The sequence below is a fragment of the Athalia rosae genome, chromosome 3 (assembly GCF_917208135.1).
Source record: "Athalia rosae chromosome 3, iyAthRosa1.1, whole genome shotgun sequence".
Classification (NCBI taxonomy): Eukaryota; Metazoa; Arthropoda; class Insecta; order Hymenoptera; family Athaliidae; genus Athalia; species Athalia rosae.
The window spans coordinates 24,740,899-24,763,401 of NC_064028.1; the positions used below are offsets into that span (position 1 = coordinate 24,740,899).

The 22,503-nt window shown below is 39.2% G+C and overlaps 1 protein-coding gene across 2 annotated transcripts in view; it reads left to right on the forward strand.

Annotated features, from left to right (window-relative positions):
• Positions 1-22,503, forward strand: part of LOC105686878 (hemicentin-2-like) — a 124,649-nt gene that overhangs the window by 56,356 nt on the left and 45,790 nt on the right. For both annotated transcript variants that reach the window (XM_020852783.2, XM_012402095.3), the window contains exon 6: positions 8,982-9,133. In XM_020852783.2, the coding sequence (XP_020708442.2) occupies positions 8,982-9,133 (152 nt within the window). The remainder of the gene's footprint in view (positions 1-8,981; positions 9,134-22,503) is intronic.

Here is a 22,503-nt window from a genome sequence, read left to right on the forward strand (position 1 = left end):
CGAAACAAAAAAAATCATGAAAACAAAACGAGTGTCGTAGGGTTGTTGAAAACGATTACAGTATCTAGTTACACGTGCATCGCGTGCGTGTCCTATATGAAACTGAATATACTTGAAATAAACTCGAGCGATATACTCTCTCCTCCGCATTCTCCGAATATGCGATGCGCGGATTTGGAAATTTTCAAAAATCCGACGACAGCCAACGAGCCGTACAACAACCGATCAACTGTTGTTACATATATGAGTAGACCGAATCTTATACGCACGTATGTATATTTGATTTACGAATAATTGAACGATTCGCGCTATTAAATAAATTATTCGCACAGTACATGACTCGTCAAACTTGTTGTAAAAATTTAATTCTATATCAGATGGAATGCGAAGATGAATGTCACCAGTTCATTTCATTTACCCGAATGAATTATTTATACACCAACTGACGTGCGGATGAAATATTATATCTATGTCGCATCGATATTCGATTCAACATGCGTTGTACCATAGATATATTGAACGTTGTACCTATACTCGATACGGTACAAATTATCTAATCGGAATCCGGCGCGGCAAGAAATGAGAAAAAAAATAATTAACAACTGGACGAAAGCTAAAAAAGTTTGCATTATTTTTGAGACACGTAAAAAGTCGGGAAAATGTTCGCTGTAGATATCTGATTAGTTTGTTTCATTTTCTAAATTGAATTATCCTTTCAATGTCCTGGGAAAAAACAGACGTATCTGCATCATGAAAGCAAAATAATTTGATATGAAAATTTCGCGTTAGTGTGATGTGAGAAAAATCGATCGAACTTGAAACCGTGAAATGAATCAAGAACTAAAAACATAGCGAAACATTTTCGTACGAGGGTTGAATTCATTTGTCGCATTGTTCGACGGCGAATGAATAAAAAACTGACAACGAGGAGGTGGGGGGAAAATAGGTGAGGGGTACGTAGGAACGATATTTGCGTCTGACAATGAGAAACATTACACCGCGCATCCTGCCGCACGATCAAGTGGCTCGAGAGAAGCAATAGATCAGAAGGTACTCCGGAAACCTTTAATCCCGATAATCCGAACCTTAACAAAGTTTCAAAGCTCTACTCTTCTTGTAGTACGTTACGTATATACGATACATACGTACAGCTATAGCGGAGTCGTACCACGGGAGAATTCACTCGAAAGATTTTCCGGGAAACCTTGAGGAGTAAGGGGTAGAGGTTCGCTCAACTCCGCGATGTTACACCACACGAAAACAATTGAGCAACGTCAATCGCTCCTAATCGATCACAAGCCTCTCTATCTTCTTACAACGATCGACGATTCTGAGATCAATCGGTTCGACTACCTGTAGGATTTCTCATCTCACCAAAAGTTCAGTCGATTTCACAAAATAACGAGCTTTTCAATTTCATCGAGTCACTAATTATCTTCCTATTATTTGATTCGAGGATATTGATTTTCTCCGAAAATTATTAAACTTTTTCTCATCACCGACAATTGCGGTATCAATTGATCGATCGATTTAGATTGAAAAAATTTTTGAACTGAAAACTTCATCTCTATGTCAATTCGAGAGGTCAATAGGATTCGATGTAGCGTTTGTTGGGCTCGGAATATTCCACTGGCTGAATAAAATTGAGATCGAGTTAACTTTACGTACGTTGCTTCATTACGTGTTTTTAGGGTTTATGTACAGCAATTTTATTTAGCGTACCTCCGAGGCTCTGTCTTCCGCGAAATAATGTTCTCTGTAAGGGACTAAATAACGAGTTTGGTGCGTCGTACACCGCCTCGAGCAGCAGGAAAAATTAAGTTGCCCGGAGAGGTAAGCTATGGGGTGTGTTCAACAAGAGTTACATTAAACATTCCGTATATTCGCGAACACCGCACCGTGAATTTACCACCCCCCTCGCGACGAAGAAAAAAAACTCGTATTTACGCCATTTTTAAATACCGCATACCGCCTTCTTTATTCTATGTACCATAAAACACATATATATATATATATATACGCTACCGTGTTTCAGAAAAACTTTTTTTTGTTTTTTGAAAGGGAAAAGTTTTAACAGAGCTTTGAATAACTTTCGAACCGGCGGACTTATCAAAAAATTATAAGAGACCTTTTTTGTAGAACGTTTAATTCCCGATGAAAATATGTCTCGTTCATATCTGTACATTAATTTTTTGGCGTGTGATAAAATTCGAAAGGAACGAATAACATTTTCAACATTAATAACATTTGCCAATCTTATAGGAAATAAAAAATGCGCAGAGGGACATGTATATTATATTGATATTGAGAGCTCGAATTTTCACTGGTGTCTTTTTAGGCTCTGATGAAACTTTGGAATATGAAGAGAGAAATTTTCATTCTGTTAGTTTGCATTTTTTCCATTTTATCGTTTTTTTCTTCAAACTACTAAAAACTTTGCCATGAGCGAGCCCATGATTTTTTCTCCACTGTAGTGTTGACATAATTTCATTTAAACTTATCTACCTTCGCGGAGTGTTTTGAATTAATTCAACGAAGAGATAAAAAAGAGGAAGAAAAAAAAAATGGAAGACGAAATAACGTACGAATCGCGCGAAGAAGCCAAAATTTTTCAACTCTAAACTGATTCGAGCTGTTGGTTCTTACGATCCTTCATCATCGTCATCTCATTTTTGAAACTTTTAAATTCTGAGTATTTTTTTATTGATGATAAGGTCTCATGGGACAACGTGATTCTGTCGCTTTAAAATATATATGAAGAGGGTTGCGGGAAACTCGGAGAGACAGATTTTAGATGGAGTTATATGTTACCGCACAACTTTTACCGTATTAATACCAACCGTGGCGAGCAGCGAGAAACCTCCGAGGAAAATATGTATACCATACGTATACCTAGCGTAGGTATACGTATGTACATGTATACGGAATAAAACTTTTCGGACAACGCAACATTGTCGCAGTTATATCCTGAAATTGTATGTGATATAGGCATGTATATATATACTCATGCATAATATATGAGAAAAATGCCCCTATGCTACAGAACTTGGCGGTACGTAACCTTCCGATGGCGAAGAGCGTAGCGGTGGTGGGTTAGTAGCAGTGGGACGAGGTGATGAGGATGAAGAAGAAGGAGAACGACGAGGACAATTTTACTAACGACTCTAGCGAGTTTTGAAAGCGAAATTAGCAATTAGTGACGATGGAGTAATCGGTTTTCAAGGATATTATTATATTTTCTCGACACACCACCGTCATCCGCGATTATTAATTACAATCTAATTAACCCGGACCCGAGTTATTCGCTTAGTATAATATCTACATCCCTGTACAGCTTCACAGAACCTCGCACTCACTGCTTGACGCGTACAACGATTTCCTTCTACCGACAAAAGGAAATGAAAACCATTTTTCTTCGATTCCATTTTTAAAACACATTCTTTCTGTCCCATGAGCTTTTGACGACTGGTACTGAAAATTATTCCGAAATGCTTGTTCGAAATTTGTTTTAATTCACGTTGAAATAATCGTCAAAAAACAAACGAAATTTCGGGTTAGGTAAGCACGCTGGTTGATATTTCAGTCTTGTTTTAATTTTACCGATAAAATGTTGTATACTGCAGTACATTTAGCTATTGAGCCTGAAAACATAAAATTGAAAAGCAATCGTTGTTATTTGGTAACAACATTTCACATTGGTAGATGAACGAAAATTTGGAGAATTCGCATCAACAATTGCTCATAATGAGCAGCGAAGCGAGACTGAAATCAGCGGATACGATCTCTAATAAATATACCAGCGGTGTTTTCATTGTTTAATTTAATTGAAAATATTTGATTACGAGCTATGACCCGCATAAGACCTATTTCACAATAAAATTCAATTATTCGTTCAACGATTCATCCTGGAACGTAGATACCGATTTTGTTTGAGTAATTTGCAACGAGGATAATTTTTTCTTCAATCATTATTGTCTCGTTTGGTCGATACGAATTTTCTTGCGGGTCAACAGAAAATGTAGAACCGACCGATTGTGAGAAGCCAGATTCGAATAAAAAAAATTTAACAGAGAATCATATGATTCCCACGAAAAATGATGGATGAGAATTTTTTTTATAATTCAGACCGAAATCATAGTGATTCGAAAGCTCTGAAGATTGACCTATCCTTGAGCGCGAAGTGACTTTATCCAATCCAGGGTAGATGAAAGAAAAAAAAAAATATTCATCAAAGCCAAAGTGGAGTCCGCGAAGATGAAGTTAAGAACTGAAGAGGTTTTGAAATTGAGCCGTGGTAGCGATTATAGGTATATAATAAGAGTATGAGGGTTGACTCCAACAGCGCGCTATATCAGAGGCGGTCGAAGGCCTCAAAGGATCAGGATGGGTAATCTTTCGGGTTAAATCTCACTTATGCTGAGCGTCGGGACGAGCGACGCCTCCATCATGCCAAAACGAATATTAGGATCATAGGGTATATCTCATGATAATCACGAAAAAATAAATTAATCATCAACGAAGGGGTTGATAGAAAACAATGTGCATTTTGGTAAGCAAAGCGCGTTACTTACTTATTTTTCGAGCCTTTTTTCCCGACACAATCGGATATCATCGTCGCCATAATAATTAGAAGTCTAATTCCATATGCATCGTATATCTCATAGCTAGTACCAAAACTTCTGATCCGTACTGTAAACATCACCCTAAAATTTAGTAGATAACACAGGATAACACGGGAGGCGACTACTTACAATTAGATGAACGAACATCAGACGTATGAGGTACGCATATATCTAAACAACAAACTACATCTCTAAACTAATTACTACTCCTAACGCCGTGCAGGTATAAATTAGAAGTCTCGTTAATTACGTAAAATTACACGCCGGTAGTCCTTGCAGACGTTCTCTACCAACTGTATACCGTAACCTCAGATGCAAGAAACATCGCCAAGTACGCTAATTGTTCCAAATCAATCGCCACCGAAAAACCATTCGTCACGAATAACCGTAGAATGGAATTCTTCGGGAAAAAAAGGATCCAAATCAATCGTTGTGCCAAGAATATGAAATGCACGCGGCGAAAGTTTATTCTCGAATTTCTCGAATCGCTAACGATTCAGGGTATACTTGTGAAAACGAAGTCTCGTGATACACGCGGTGTCGTATGTCGGAAAAGCACTTCAATTCCCAAACTACTCTCAGCAATTCGTTTTTCTTTTTCAATTTACTACTCAATTCCTTTTTTCAGCTGAGTAAAACAAGCGAGGATTTCAAGTTCAATTCAATGAAATAGAAACTTCGATTTTTCTATCTCTTCCAGGAGTATTTGTACAGAAAAAATTAAAACATAATAAAATCATCAAGATCATAGACGAGGTAATTTCGTATGGAATGCCTCACACAGTTGCACCATTCTCCCAGATTCGTGACAAATGTTCGAAAAGAGACACTCGGATGATGACGTTCGTAGCACACGTATGATTTTATTTTCATGGAATCTCGAATCAGGACGAACGCCGATCGGACGGGTTAGTGAATGGAATAGAAGGTGAGCATTCTTGATATCGATCGGACCTTCCACCTTCCACCGCCCACCTCCAACCTCTAACCTTCGACCTTATCCGGTAATCCTTTACCGCCCATTCGCTATCCTTTGTAATCTGTGCGGTGTGGTGTGTTCGTAGTATTTCTGCGAAGACCGATGCCGATGTTAAGAAGGCGGGAGTGATTTTGCCAGGTGGTTATAAGGTATACATCTATTGTGTATGAATCTGCGCGCAGAAAATCTTCGGAAATATGACGATAGTTAGAGCGGAATTTCGTCGATGGGACGAAGCGAAAGGCTCAATCTCTCATTAAATATGTATCAAAAATCAGATGAAAAACATTTTTCTCAAAATTCTACTCAATATTTTTTTGCAAGTCTTATTTTTGAAAAATAATTGTTAATTTCCTCAGTTACATTTTATTCATGTACAAGATTTATCTTCCGTAAATAAGCAATAACCCTCACTATCCGTTGAGATTTTCGCGAGAAAAATGCGGTCTTGTGATTTTTATGAGGTTTAAATGGCCGTAGAAACGCGCGAAAGGGAAGGAGGGGCTGACGCGAAGGGGTGAGTTTTGTGTAATAAGAGCAAGGATTTAGCCGCGGGATGCTCCGCACGGGAGCAGTTAAAGGTGTAAGACTTGCGGCTAAAACCGCTAGAGGTGACAACTCGCTAATGTCCAGTCGTTTCCTTAATGTGTAACGTTCAGGACGCGGTGCAGGTTTCCCTTATGGCTCGAAGGCGGTGGTTGAGACGACGTTACGTTATTCCGGTATCCTTATAGGGGTAGCTAACCTGACCCAATCTAATTCGACCTGACCTGACCTCGGTTTTAAACCCTCCACTGCAACGGGCCAACCAACGGCGATACGCGTAAATTAATAATTTTCGCAATAAGCCCTGTAATTCCACGATACACAAACCTTAGCTATAATCCCGTTATAAATTTCATCACCTCCGCCGAAAAAAAAGCGAATTGCGAGAAATTTATCCCTCAACTTATCTTATATTGCAAATGGATCGACTTCAAAATCGCCCTTTTTTATTTTCAGAAAAAAAATCCATCTTTTTTTTTCCTCTTCTTTTTTCAATCAACCTCGTTGAAATAATCCTGCACACAAATTCTTCGCGTCTCTCCGCGCGGCCTCGAGATGTTTCAAGTCAAATCCCGTATAAGAAAGTAACCATACAGATACGTATTTGTGTATACCTATCCTGGAACTCCATTTCGTTCTTATCCTTATCCGGAGCTCCTTCCCTCTTCACGACGGACTTTAACTCGACGCGCAATTGTGGTTCTCTCAACGTTGATGTTTGCGAATCCCTCGCGCGGTTTTAATTAAATAAACTTTCTTCCGTTTCCAGCACTCACCCCTCCCGCAGCTGATTCGATTCACTCTCCTTTTTTTATACACCTTTTTTTTCTTTTTCTTCGTCTATTTTTTCTACTCTAAGCATTCCCAGTTTTCCCGTGTATCCTGCCTTTTAACCGCATCCATTCGCACAAGCTGAACAAAAAACGAAAAAAGAGGAATCCAAAGACAAGCAAGGGTTCCATCGAAAATAAGGTTTTCCATATCACCACAGCTTAATTTGTGGCTCACTCAGCGGCAGCTGAAAATCGATAAACGAGAACTGCACTTATTCTTTGTTACAATTTTTTTTCCCAATTTCCTTTCAATAAAAAAAACAGATCGTCTGAACAATTTTTCATCTATAATGGTTCTATGAAGAAGAAAAAATTTGCAAACACTGTTGAAACACAACCAAAGAACTCGAATGGAAAAAAGAAAACCATTTACTTCAGACTCTCGCAAAGGTTATTACATCGGGCTAATTATACTCTGTGTAGGGATCGCGTCAGTTGAGCGTAAAACTAAAAGGCTCCTGGAAACTAATAATGATAATAATAATAATTGAAACACCACGTGGAAAAAAAATTAGCAAAATTTACGCGCGTTTCCCGTACGCTTCAGTTGAAGTTGCAGTTTATACTGCATCATTATGGTTAATTGTTCGTGTTCAACTGAATTGTATATAATGTATATCCCCCGAAAAAACGAGAAAAAAAAAGGAATACACTTTTGCGCTTGTAAAATAAAATTGGCAATTCGGCAGTAGCGTATAATTTGTTGAACAATTTTCAGTTTGATCGAGAGGTCGATTCGAGAGGTAGGAAAAATGGTGTACGAAATTGGGCTTAAAATCGTTTGAATTCAATCGAAACAATAAATGCTGGTGTTGCGCGTTACGGTACGTAAATTCTTTTTCTGACCATTTCACGCGTTCGGCGATTTCTGGTTCGGATATGGGCATAGACGCGTGTTCGGATTATCCACCGATCGAAAATATTTCACTCTTCTTCATTTTCATGGTTTGTTTCATATTTACGCCCTGCCGCCGCTGCACCATCGTAAATTTATGTAGTCGCAAAAGTCCTTCCCTCGCGCTGTCCCACACGCGTCGATCGCTGACCGCATAATGAAACGATTAGAGGAAACGCGTGACGGCAGCCGTCGTCCGCAATCAGTAATCACACAAGTATTGTTGCGCTTTGTCGCGAGGACACGCGAATTTTCCTTTCATTCAAACTGTGGCCATCCTCCTGCCTACCGCTTCCCGCCCGCAATTTTCCTGCGTCTTTTTCACCACCGTATTCAGAAAGCTTTTTCTACCCCATCTGTTTTTTCCTCCCGAGAATATAAAAAACAGAAAATGTTCGAAAAAGACCCTTCACATTACGTACGATGTTCGTCAGAGTGAGAGTGAAAAATTTTCACGTGTATCGTACTTGCAACTAGTGTCGTCGAAGTTGAATTGGTTCGAAATTTAATTATGCGGGTTTTTTTACTCATGTAATCGCGATCTCTACGATACAAGGCTGATTCGCGATTAGGGCTTTTGATGTACAAATTATACGTGAGAATTATCAGATTTATACGTAAGATTGATCGCCGGATGACGTGAGATTGAATAAAAAAGTTGGAAATTCCGCGGGTTCGTTCGAGGAGATCTGAAAATGTCTTCTTTCTTTTCATACCCTTGAAATGATCAATGGCAGACGAATTCCCATGAAATATTCATCGTTATTTTTATTTCTCTTTTTTTATAATTAATAACTTTTTTTCTTATTCCACATTATTTCCCTCCCTAAGAATAGGAGTGGAAAAAACGCGAGAATCAGATGAATCTCGTGTATTATACTCCATAAAGAACTCGCGTGGGAGAGACATAAGAATATTAAATAGGAGAAAAACCACTTCAAGTGCAAGACAATGCCTGGCCTCCGCCTCTCATCGCATTTTCGCATTGGGAAATACAAAAGACCGCCACGAGAGGGGGAAAACTTAGAGAGAAAAAGAGAGAATACCTAATAAAAAAAATCGGTGCCCCTATTATCGCTTAAACTTCCGCTTTTGTTTGTTTACAGTGAAACCGCTGACAGTCGAGATCATGAACAAAGGGAAAATCGTATCTGCCGGAAAGAAATACGAGGTGGAATGCAAAAGCACTGGATCGAGACCACCTGCAGTTTTGTCGTGGTGGAGAGGCTCGAAACCACTTAAAAAAACTGCCAAAATTGTGAGTAAGACGAATTTATCTCGATGATCTTTTTTGTTTGCTTCTCTTTGTCGAAATTTCCTTTTTTCCGAACACCCTGTACATCGTGTAATCTTTCTGGTTCACACGTCACATTTTTCTCATCCCGTCCGTTACTTGGTTTTTAGTTCCTTTTGTGTTCTTAACAACGTTATGACAACGTTAAATACCAAAAATACGAGGGAAAACTGTACGGCGAAGGACGAGACACGGAATCTGAGAGAAACAAAGCTAAAAATGTTGAATAAAATAAAATAAAACATGAGGCGAGAATCGCGTCTCTGAACAGGGTGAAAAAATACCAGCGGAATATCGAGGGGTGGGATTGAAGAAGAAAAAAAAAGGATAACAGGAAAGTAAGTACAAAAGGAAAAAGATGCTCGATATTTATGGGCAGAGTATAGAGAGCCAGAAAGGAGGGTTAGCTCCTGAGGGCCCTCATTAAAATAAAATCAGTCTAGCAAACGATGGGATAAGGTTTTTTTGCCAAGGATTAAATCGAGGATCTCGGAAACTCCTTTTGCCCCTCGGCCCATTTCTATCGGTGTAACGCGTATAGTATTCAAATTTTTCCTCCATTTTTTGTTTGGGTAACTGTACTTTATTTTTTCTCTTCTTCCTCAATTTTTTTATTCCGCGAAACTAAATCGGGTGATTCAAATAAATCCTCGACGCTATAGGTACAAGAGCTATCGAATGACATATTGACGAATAAAGGATAGGGGAAACAAAATAAAATAAATATGAACAAAAAAAACAACCCGCGACAGCAGTTGTCCGAAATAAAATCTGTGGGCTGCGTTGGCAATTGATGGTTTTTGTAATACCCGCCGATCGCAGTAATTTTGATAATTTTTTTTCTTTTAATACAGGAAAAGAATAGGAATTCTCAAAATTGTAAATAACTGTAATCGATGCAATTGAACCATGAGAAGAACAATCTCTTCAACGGGATATGGTAGTATGGACTTGAATATGACAGCTATGAGGTTTCGCAATAATTGAAGCATAATTAATACTCGCATTTGTTAAACTTTTCTTATTGTGCTCCCGAAAGTGAATAATCTTCGCAATTCGAGGTAGTATAAAATTATTCCAACCTCATACTTCCGTCAATCTCTCGATTTCCGTAAAACGCGAGAGCGGCCGCTTCCTGAAATGTGTTCTTAATTTGTTTGTTCGTCGCCTGTTGTTTTTCTCTTCTCTCTCTCTCTCTCTCCTCCGCAATACCAATGTCTCGAAAATATTTATTAAAATGAAATCTAACTTTTTAAATACATGCATAATCCTTCCTCGAATTATTTATGATTATGCATACACTTTTTATTCTTCCTATAAAAAAAAGATGTAAAAAAAAAGCTCCGTTCTTGTTACAGCGATTTTTATGTCGCCCATTTACATACACGTACATGTGTATATAAGTATTTATGTACAACGCGCATATGTACCAAGCTACCAACCTTCTTCGAAACATAAATTCAAATTACAAATAATCTCCCGGACGTTCCGTTGTGTGGAAAGCGCATTCTTGTATACGTGAAAACATATAAATATATTGCAAACGTATGTATGCGCACACAAACTTCTTCTTTTTTTTTTTCATCTCCTCTTATAAATTCTGCAAACTCGCGGGTAATGGTCGCTGCTTCTGCCATCACCATACCTAACCCAAAGCGTGTTCGTGTACCCACGTATACGATGATACATAACAGGTGTACATATTTATAGATATTACCTTTTTCTCTAGATGATAAGGAAAAAAAGATCAGATATCATATTCCGCACTCGACTCCCGTTACATACATAAATAATCACGTATGTATACGTAAATTTTATGTACACGTATACGTGTATTTCGCACCTGCAACTGTACGCGTTTATTATACATATAATTTCACAGCTTCTTTGTCCTCAATTTCTTTCTTTTTTTCCTTAAAACCGGGAGACTGGGGGTGGAGGCAGAGGTGACGCGGGGAAAAAATCAAGAAACCCGATAAAAACGTTCTATTAAACCAACAAAAGACCTCATCGCAGCTTCAGATTAAGAATTTTCTTTCCGTGGTGTATATTTTCGCATCAAGGTGGATAGAAAAGAAAAAGCATGACTTGCGAAAGTTGAAAAAAAAATTAGCTCCAACCCCTGAGCTCCCGCAAGGCGAGAATTCTCCGCTGTATGAAGGTGTTATGCATTGTGTGGAGAAATTTATCTGAAACACCTAAAGGTCTTAAATCTCTCAAAAGTCGTATTGGTCCATACACATGTGTATACACGTGTCTATGTGTGTACACGTATTTTTTCGAAGATTTCGCGGTGCGTGAAGCGGCGTTAGAAATAGAGGTACCGGGTAAATGATAAAAGAGGAAAAAAACGAAAAAAATAAGGTCGACAATAGAAAAGGCGTGGCAGGTCGAACAGGACAGACGTGTCACCCGCAGAAGAAGCCCGTAACTCTCAAGAGCAGCGATTTTATCTTATACTGTACAATACGTACATTATGTGCACATATAGCACATATACCCATACATATATAATATATATACTTTGGCTGATATCTTCTCGCACGCGCACGCGTACGTACGCGTAAGGCATTTTTTCTCGTCCTTTCTTTCTGCCACAGTTTTGGTTTTCTTTTTATTACTTACCTTTTTCTCTTTTATCTCGTTCGCCACCTCCCCACCCATTTCCGTTACGCCTCTCGCGCAACTTCCGCCTATCCGAAAAAGACGGAGGAGGAAGTAGAATGAGAAAAAAATTGGATAAAAATGAAATGAAAAAAAAAAGTTGCGGAAAAAAGCCTGTTGGCTAATCTCATCGATTGTCTGGTTGAATTTCACGACCGATTTCTGCGATTCGGTGACGAGGAATCAGACGCGATGCCGCAGAGATTCGAGTTAGAAAAATTACGGATCTGGGGACCGGGACGGGGAGGGAAGAACGCGATACGTTGAAAATGAATCCCGACAAGGAATATAACTTTTATTAAAAATTCACGCTCCATTCATATGATATGCATACACGTACACGTATACGCGTGACAAATGTTCGTCCATGTAATGACAATAATCATAACAACAATGATACGAAAGACGTCGCTGCAACGGCGTACACGTACGACTCGTGAAAGTAGCGTGTTTTTTATTCTTACGTTTTTACTTTTTCGCTCCTCACTTTTCCATTTCTCCTTTTTAAACTGTTGGATTCTTTTCGCCGTTTCTCATATCTTCGTTCGTTTATTTCTATATTTTTTCAAACGACGTCGTATCTGGTGCCTTGCTCCCAAGGACGGCGACGGAAGACTGCCAACGAATCCTTCTGAGACGAACGTAGCTACCTCCGAAAAAAAAAAAAAAAAAGGTCCAACCATATTAAAAATGTAAAAAAGAAAGAAGGAAAAATCAACGAGACGGATATAAAATATTCACATATAGATAACTTCACTTTGACACGCGGCATCTAGTTCGTTTACGACGGCATATTATATCCCCCCGAGTTGCACCTCGCGTACACCGAGGAAGGAAAAAAGGAAACCAACAAAGGTAAAATAAAGAATAATGGAAAAAAAATTAAATAAAAGAAAAGAGAAAGCTCCATTTTCATTATATCTCCGACAGGTAAAAGCACATAGCAATATTATACTCGTTCACCTCTACAAGTATATACACGTAACACATATTTATACAAGTGAGCATGAAAAATATAAAATGTATGAATAATTCTGAGAAGAAAAACTAATCATTCCTGGTTTTATAAAAATATCCTGCATACGGTGTTCTATTACCTTATACGCTCGACACTTTTCATATCTGTAGCAGCGTACAGAGGATCGTTACGTTGTTCGAAAGTGTCGAAAAATAAGTGACAAAAAATAGAAAGTTTTTTTCCCACAAATTATTGCTTGTATTTCTAGTCGTGTAGTCGAAATCTATGGAGAAAAGCTCGAGAGTCACGTTCAAGAAATGGAGTGCAGTAAAATGAAATTCGAATCTGAACTTTGACAGAAAATTAAACAGTTACACATTTCATCACCTACGTTACCTGTACCTTCGAATAATGAAGGTCGTAATAGAGAAAATTTCATCTGGATCGTAATGATACGCTTCCGTTAGATGTTGTAAAAAAATGATGTAGGTAGGTACTAGAGTTGTAAAAAAAAAATACATAATATATCTGAGGTATATGGCCACAAAACCGAAGTGACGACGAAGGGAATAAGGGTAACGGGGGGAGTGGCCACATAACATAAAAAAACGACCTCATATGATCCACCTGACACTAATCGTAATCGTAAAAGTGCAGGTTAGAAGATTTTTATTTTTTTCATCCCACATTTTTTTATCTTTCGAGGGATTTTTATGAAAAACAGGCTTTGCCGGAGTCAGGTAGCCAGCAGCGTAGCGTTTTGTTGTGAGACGTCACCTTCGGGGCTGAGCAGAGGTGACGCCCCACAACAAACCGCGCGCTCGTGGCTACGCTGACTCCAGCAAAGCTCGGGCTCCCTCGTAGACCGAGAAATTCGAATATTTCGACCCATGCATGGATTGCGACGAATCAAAGTGGGTCTACGACTGAAACCAATCGATATGTCTTAATTTTTCTGCTCCCAACAGCGAATAATTGATGATTACTTCATCGATTGTATGAGTAAATGATTCTGGCTTCCAGATTTGGATTCCTGAGGTCAGAATACGTTGAAAAAGTGTCATAACTTTTTTTTTGGCCCAAAAATCCGAAGAATCCAAGGTATACCGATTGGGATTTGTAGCGATTTTTGGGCCAAAAGTAAAGTAGTTTAAAAATTGATTGTAATACACTTTTCTGACGTATTTTGACCTCGGGAATTCGAATCTGGAAGAAAAATTGACCTATCTCTAAAATTTACCGGGTTATCGCTAATTTTCAGCTTTTTGGGGTCAAAAATTAAAAATTTATTTTTTAGTCTATATTATTGTATTTTGAGCTCAGGAATCCGAATCCAAAAGAAAAATTGATCTATCTTCAAAAATGACCGAGTTATCCCCATTTTTTCGCATTTTTTACCATAAAAATGGAGATATCTCGAAGGGAAAAAATCGTAGCTCAATTTAGACAACGGATTCGTGTTCCTGAGGTCAAAATACATAAGAAAAGTGCCATACGATCAATTTTTAAAAATAAAAATTTTTGGCCAAAATTTGAGATTTTTCCAAGGGGTACCCCTTTGGATTTTTTCAAATTTTGACCAAAAATTTTTATTTTTTAAAATCGATCGTATGGCACTTTTCTTATGTATTTTGACCTCAGGAACACGAATCCGTCGTCCAAATTAAGCTACGATTTTTTCCCTTCGAGATATCCTCAAATTTATGCCAAAAAATGCGAAAAAATGAGGATAACTTGATTATTTTTGAAGATAGTTCAATTTTTCTTCCAGATTCAGATTCCTGAGTTCAAATTACATTGAGATAGACTAAAAAATCAATTTTTAATTTTTGACCCCAAAAAGCTGAAAATTAGCGATAACTCGGTCAATTTTAGAGATAGGTCAATTTTTCTTTCAGATTCGGATTCCCGAGGTCAAAATACGTCAGAAAAGTGTATTACAATCAATTTTTAAACTACTTTACTTCTGACCCAAAAATCGATTTTTATTTTTGGCTTCTCCAGGGTAATCTCACGTATAATCAGCTCAGGAATCCAAATCTGGAAGCCAAAATCATCTACTCATGCAATCGATCGAGTAATCATAAGTAATCACCCTTGTTATTACTGCGCCGAACTTCGTACTATAACAGATCGCTGTTCGTCATCGCGGCGAACTTGATGTTGTAATATTGTTATTATAATCTGAATATCAAAAATCTCCTCCCTTGCATTTGTTTTTGGTCGAAGATTTTTTCATTTATATAGAAAAATAAATATTAACGCATAAAAGCGGAAAAAATTGCGAGTCAAAAATATCGTGTACGCGAGGTAATTTCGACTGTTTTGGAGCGGTACGGGCGTTGGACGAGCGGGTCATTAAAATTAAACGCACGTATTGTTGTGTGCAATAAAATTGTAATACGTTATACGTGGTAACCATGTACTAGTGGTATTCGCATGTACGTACCTACCTACGTACGTATATTTTACACCTGCGCAGAATGATACATCCAATATATCCACGCGGACGCTGCCTCCGCGAAAAGGTGCAGTTTGCGCGTGAATCAAACAGTTTTGACATTCCATCAAGGGACCAGATTTACCCCAGATTCATATCGCCTCTCAATTTATCCCATCCCGGAAATGCTAGGTCCATCATGTAGCGAAATGGAGCGGGTACGAAAGCTCCTGAAATTAGCCGTGTATGAAAAAGTAAAAAAACTGCGGGAGATAAACGAGAACCGCGGACATCGATTTCTAAAACGTTGCCGTGTTCGCCAAAGGATTCGCTAAATTATGGACAACTCCCCTCTCGTGTGTTCGACAAGGATTTCAAAAAATGAACACAAGCCACAGATTAGACTTGAGAGACCAAAACTGATGTCAGGTCGAATAGTTGTAGGGTATTAGGGAAACTTAATGTTACCAGTAGACATTCCTGATGAAAACTTTACCCCGGAATTCGGAGGGAATTGTCCCTAATTTCTTCCAACAAACATTTCTCCAAATTCACTCTCTCCCTGTACATCTTCCCGTGTGCTTTCGAAACTTTTAGAGTATAGATCACACCGAATGCCCGAAATAAAACTGAACTTTTGGGGGATGTCGATTGGCTTTTTGGAATCAGGGGGATGAAATATTTTCCCTGATATTCCAACCCCTTTGACCACTCGCTATAAATTCGTCAGTTCGAACGTACGCTATCAGAATTCAAGTAATCAGTTGTACCGCTCTAACGTCAAGCTCGTTGGACCGACGCGACGCGGCGACGATGTGAGGTCGCGTAATGGTTGAGTTGTGTGCACGCGTTGAGGCTTCCTAATTTGCATTCGTAGGTACGTACGTACGTATTCACCGTAAAAGGTAGATTGCGAGGATTCTCTTTGACAACATTACAGCACAAAGTACAGAGACTGACGCTGCAGCAGAGAGCATCATCCGGAGTTCTATTGCCGTATACGTATACAGATAGTGCACTGCAGGCGTCATTGCCCACGGCATTTTCATGATTAACTATATACCGGTTGATACCGTAGATACCAGACGCACCAAACAGTAAATTACGCCGTGTACGTTTGCTCCTGGTCAGATTGAATCCTTTCAAGCTTCAGTCAGCCCTCAACTGTTTGGACTAACGTAACGAGTGGCACGGTGATAGAAAGCGTGTCGAATTTTCGCTGAGAAATTTTTTTTTTTCATTCGAGAGAACGAAACGCACGAGACGTGATCAGCCAGTGTCGAAACAATTCGCTCTGGGTCTTGGTTATTCGATCGGTCTGAAAGCCTGACCCATGAAAAAGTCTATCCTAAAATCAGTTCCATGTGTCCCAACCTACCTTATTACACCCGATACCACGGTTTACTTTGAAACTCTGCCAAGTTTCCAATCTCTCGGGTGTCACCGTTTTTCGGCTACACTTCCATCGATTTTCTCACTCATTGACCAAAGATGCGAATTCTACGTTAAATTTTATCGCGTTCAACTCTATTAAGTTTTCATATCTCACGAGGTAGTTCCAAACCGCTAATATCGCTTATGGTATTCAGATCAAACGCGATTATGCATGGGTGAAACAGTCTCGATGATATCGTAATCATCTTGGGTTGACAACCGAGTCAACAATTTACTCGTCGCACAGCAAACATAATCAATGGAATGATTCGACGATATCACGTCCGGTGGTCATCGAACCAGGAGTAATATTCCTCGAACCTCGTCGAAAAGGGCAGGGAGAACCGCACTCCAAAAATTATTCTCACGCAGTCCCGGACTGATCGATTGTTTCAACGAGATGATCCGAATCTTTCGATATGCATCGGCGCACAATCACGAAGAAATGAGATGCGGTTGGATCGCTGGGACAGCCTCTTCGTCGATGACTATCGAGCGCTCATCCTGAGAATCGGGAGAGAAAAGATAGCGACTTGGCGAGTTTCCGTTGGTTTGTCGAGCCGGGTGCTTTTGGTTGTACATCAGGAATCCGTAAGATTTGTGCTAATGTACATTTCCACCGTGATATGCGAGGCGAAGTAACGTGATTTTCTGGCTGGTGCCCAGGCTACGTATTTCTCTTCCCGCAGGATTATAGCCCAACGATATATCGTACGTGGCTGGTATGTTTCAATTTCCACCGAACAGGAGCTGTTTCGAAGGTTCCAAGGCATGAGAATCGCTTCGCAAACCCGCAAGGTTATCTCATTCGAATCTGCAAAAATGTTCCTCGCTAATGATCTCGACCTGACGGTGCCAACGATGAAAAAGCTAATTGAACTTTGACCGCAAAGTTTCGTTTTCGTATCACTTCCGATCGCTGCACTTGGTGAATTCCGTGCTTTGAGCCAACGGAAATGTGTTTGTGAAACACGTAACCGAATGCTGCGGCAGTTTGTCATATCTAAAATATCTTTGGTGTTGATTTGGCGAGTATTTCGAAAATTTTCGCTCCAGTTTCACCAAAGAAAAATATCTCCGACACAGCGTTGCATCGCATCGAATATTGGAATGACTTGGAAGGTTGCCACGTCACCGGGAAAACAACGCTATTAGTATCCCGGTCGTTCCTTATTCGACATGTGAACCGCCGGACAGCTATTGAACGAAACACCAAAGAGAACAAAATCTTGAAAAAGGTAAAAGGAAAAAGGGAAAATACAATGGAAAGAGAAAATTGTTCTCCGAAAAGTGGAGATCTCGTTATAACATTAGCGATGTGGGTTTATGGGAGCTTTTGTTCTATGGTGGATAGTTCGACGTTGACTCCGCTTCGTTATATTATAATTCGTACGAAATCTACCAGTGGAGAGAAGAACCCGCTTTCACTTGGTAGTATAGCTCCATTATTATTCTCTTTCCTAGAAGACGCTTCTGAAATTTCTCCATACAGCCGCAGTTCACTGAATACATTATATTATTTCAGACGGTTTAGATTCGAGGCAACTCATATTTATTCATTGAAGAAATATAAGAGATATATATAGATGAAGGTATCATAAACGTCAGGTCACCTTCAACAGTTCATAGAATATAACGATTCCAAATTGAATATACATAGAATGCATTTGTAATATGGGGTGCTTATAAAACAACCTCTTCGTATTCAAATTGGAATAACTTGGGAATGAATTGACCGATTTTTACAAAATTCAAACACGAGCATACTATCTGGGCGTTGGCAGGATTTTCCGGAAATTCTTAGCTTCGCAACTACAATTAAAAAATGATTTTTCACGTGAAAGAAAAATAAGAAAAAATAAGTGTAAGGATCACCTTGATTGAAGTGTTTCGAACCAAAAGCTACAATGAAAGAAATCACTGGCAAAACGCTTGTTGGTTTGTCTCTAGACGGGTGTAATAATCAGAATAAAAATAAACCGTCTTTCTCAACTCTCTTATTTCCGGTGAGCTGCCATTTTCGTGCGCCACGTGACGCGGTAGAATAAAGGGGAGGAAAAAAGAAGCCCGTTGGTATCCTCGGTAACTACAACTCTAGCTACGGCTACGCATACCTACCGTATAGAGTCACGGGAAAGGCTGTCTTCACCTTGTCTCTTTTTTCCCACGACTTTGTATATATTGGTATGCACGTCAGTTTGTATGAACGAATAACCTATTCAAAACGAAATATCTTACGAAGCTCTCCACGTATATGGGTATTTTATTTTATTTAATGTAACAACCAACAACATTGTGTGCTTTGCCGCACGTAAATATTCTTGCGAATTCAATTATGTTACAATATATACACAACGGTGAATCTTCATAAATTTTATTTTATTCCCTTTCCTTCCTTCCCTTTCCGTTTCATCGTTTTTTTCTTTTTTTTTATTTTCTTTATTTCCTTCTCCATTTTTTCCATCCCTTGGTAAATCGCCCTGCAGTTTTGAGGGGTGAATAATCGCTTGTTCATCTCTTCGTATATTATATATCGTCTAATTTTCAAACGTAATTCATGACAGTTGAAAAATATGGGAACTGTTCTAGAACGTCGAGAAAAAGCAAGATTTATGTTCTAGGAATCTTCACTTCGTCTTCCATGGATTCTGCGATTTTTCCAAACACTACGGGATAAAATGAGGAAGAAATACCTCTCGATTCCGAGCTGTAAATTTGAAATCATTCGTTTCGCTGTATTCTGATGTATAATTTTTATCCCAAAAACACAAATTCGATGACTGAATTCAGCTTGTCTCGTACGGGTATTTGTTATAAGAGAATCGCTACAATCTATTATAAGTTCTATTATAATACACGTGTACTCTACGTCGAGTATTTGTTCGACGACCCTCGAATTGATTGATATAATAGAATAATCGAATCGTGCAACGATTAATGAAATTTTGTGCGTAATGAAGTTGTATCTACGAGCACATACGTATAAAATTGAAACCAGCTGAATATGAGCAAAAATTGAAAAAAGCGACTGCAGAATTGAAATTGAAATCGACAGAGAGGTCCACTATAATAATATGACTACGGATGTCGTTCATTATGTCGAAATTTGAAATACGCGCAGGCTATTCATAGATGTCCGCTGATTGAGTGCGACTATAGATATATCGAACTGTATATCTATAGTTCAATTAATTTTACGTATTACAAATCAGGCTTCAACAATTTCATTTCATGAACTATTTCGTAACCATAGTCGTAACAATTTTATTTCACTACTGAATCAAGCTATCCCTAACTTATCGAGATATTTTTATTTTTTCCGAAATATCGACGACTGCTAGACCTTTTCGGTAGGTTAGATGGGTTTACTTTGAAGAGTCGTCTGCTCAAAGTCAGAACCGATCGGTATGCAAATTATTTTGGATTTTGGTGGAAAAATCGAAACAAAAAAAAAAAAAAAAAAACTCCAAGAGCGTATTAGTCTTGGAAGGATCTCGATTTTACCGTCAGATTCCCTAGGCGATGTCGAATACTTTTCTCCATTAATGGAATCGCAATCAAATAGATCACCCCCTATGAAGGTTTAGAAATACTCGCATTGCTTTTTTGAGTTCGGATGCACTCATTGAAAGTTTTTACAGAGCACGTAGGTTCCCTTGGGTTCGGATGTTGTTCACCTTATACCATGCGAATATTCGAGTTCCCGTTCTCCGTAGAATATCACAGATATCCTTCTTTGCTGCAGAGTCAGCAGAACCGGGCATGATTAATCTAGTACCAAAGTGAAGGGGGGTAGAAACGACTGCGGTATAGGGTAGGAGGATAGCGAGAGCACCGGCAAACCTTGCGTTATCATCTATTCAGTTCCAACGTTACCCACGCTGTACTTACATTGGATATCCAGCAGATGCATCGTACACGCGTCGTACGTACATTCTACTATTCCGCTATTGAAACAACGCGGGGAGAAAAAATTTTCAGGTTTTTATGTTCAGGGCGTATCCTCTACCGAACCCATTTTACATTTTTCATTTGCGAATTGTACGAGCCACGTGGAAAATGTTTTCTTTCAGTTCGGGAAATTCACACGGATCCCATGATCCGAAAAATTTGAAGACATGTAAAATAGTCCGAGTGACAGACCGAAGCTGATTTGGCATGAAATGGCCCGGCGCGTGTGTGTACGTAGTGTTGAGGGGTTATCTCTATATTCGTGTTCCCTGTATCGCAGATATATCGTACCCCATATATTCCAACCCTCCAACGATCTATATTCGTAGAAACACAGCTGACGCGAACTCCCAGGGAAATGCCAACCGAATGGTCCATTACTCTCAGACATCTTTTCCCATTTCTGATGCACTTTCATATACAGCGATATTACGTATTTGTACCGAATACGTTTAGTACACGTCGTACGTACACCTCTCTTTAGGTCCAACATAAATATTATTCGTGGTTCGCCCCGTCGACCCCGAATGGATATATTTCTTTCTCCCTCGAGATTTTTTAACGGATCTAAATTTCTCCCAACGTTTTCACGTGCGTGTGGTATAGTTTCTTCCCCTACATCATTGCACCGAAGGGCGGTGTATTCGGATAAGTTCGACCCAGATTTCTCTTCAGAAGTTGCGGAAATCGGAGACAACGAACTTCTCGAGAATATGAAATTTTTGAATAGACCAATTTACCGAAATTCTCAGTCGACTTTTCGGGCGACTGCGAAGTCATGATTCTCCAAAGACTTAAAATAGTTGGATTAATTTTTGAAAATTAACATCTTCACAATTTTTCCAGCGTTCCTTGGACTCTGAGATCAGGGGAAAAATTCCTGAATTCATACTTCAATCTGTATTCTATCCGGTATAACTTGATTCACATTCTTCCCCCATTGTTCTGACGTGTTTCTTCCTGTTTCTACGTAGCGTTTCGTTAACACGAGCAATTTTCACAGGTGCATAAAGTTCAGTCGAAGTGTTTCATGCCGTATAGCGATAGGAGCTTCTTATATAAACTCAATTAAAAGCGTAACTAATCTAGCCGGAGACTTTAGCTGCGGCTTGAGTATTCAATACCTGACTCGGAGTCATGGCGGAAGTTCGTCGCTCTTTGTATAGCTGTAGTGGAATCGGTAGCGGTAGAAAAGCGTGAATATACATGTAGACACGGCGCACGTACAAGTAGACGTACACGAATACCTCAGACACAACTGGAGTCCTGACCCACTAACAAAACTGCCTAGATGTACATTAAATCTCTAAGCTCGGGGTAAACTCGCGTGTCGACAAACACAACGGTAAGATTTCAGGACGCGAAACAATTCCCCTGTTGAAGGATAACTTCAGCAACAACCATCGTCAACTAGAAACGAGAGTTCAAATGTTTGCTTTCATCTCAAATCTTCTTTCCTACGTCTGGGTCGTTACGTTAATCTTTTTCACTATTTCCTTTCTTTTTTCCTCTCTCTTTTATCGTACAGTCACTGAAAATTTCCTGGTCTTAAATACTCGACACCGAGTGTGTGCTCGACAATCTTCCGAATAATTGATACACCGCAGTATGTGTCTAGTTGCCTGCCATCGAGCTCCGGTTTAACGCCATATCGGCAATTCGAACGAACAGTAAGGTCCGCGGATGAACGTCGTCCTACAGGGAATGTGGCACCTAATGGCAGGCATCACTGTACATGTACGAATCGCGTTGACCGATGATAAGTTCGACTAACGAAGACGATCGATTTAAAAAAAATTGCTGTCGCCATAGCGGCTCTGCCATGTTGAATTTTGAGGATCTGTAATTGAAATTCGATTCGGTCGGTTCATAGACCAACAAGAGCTT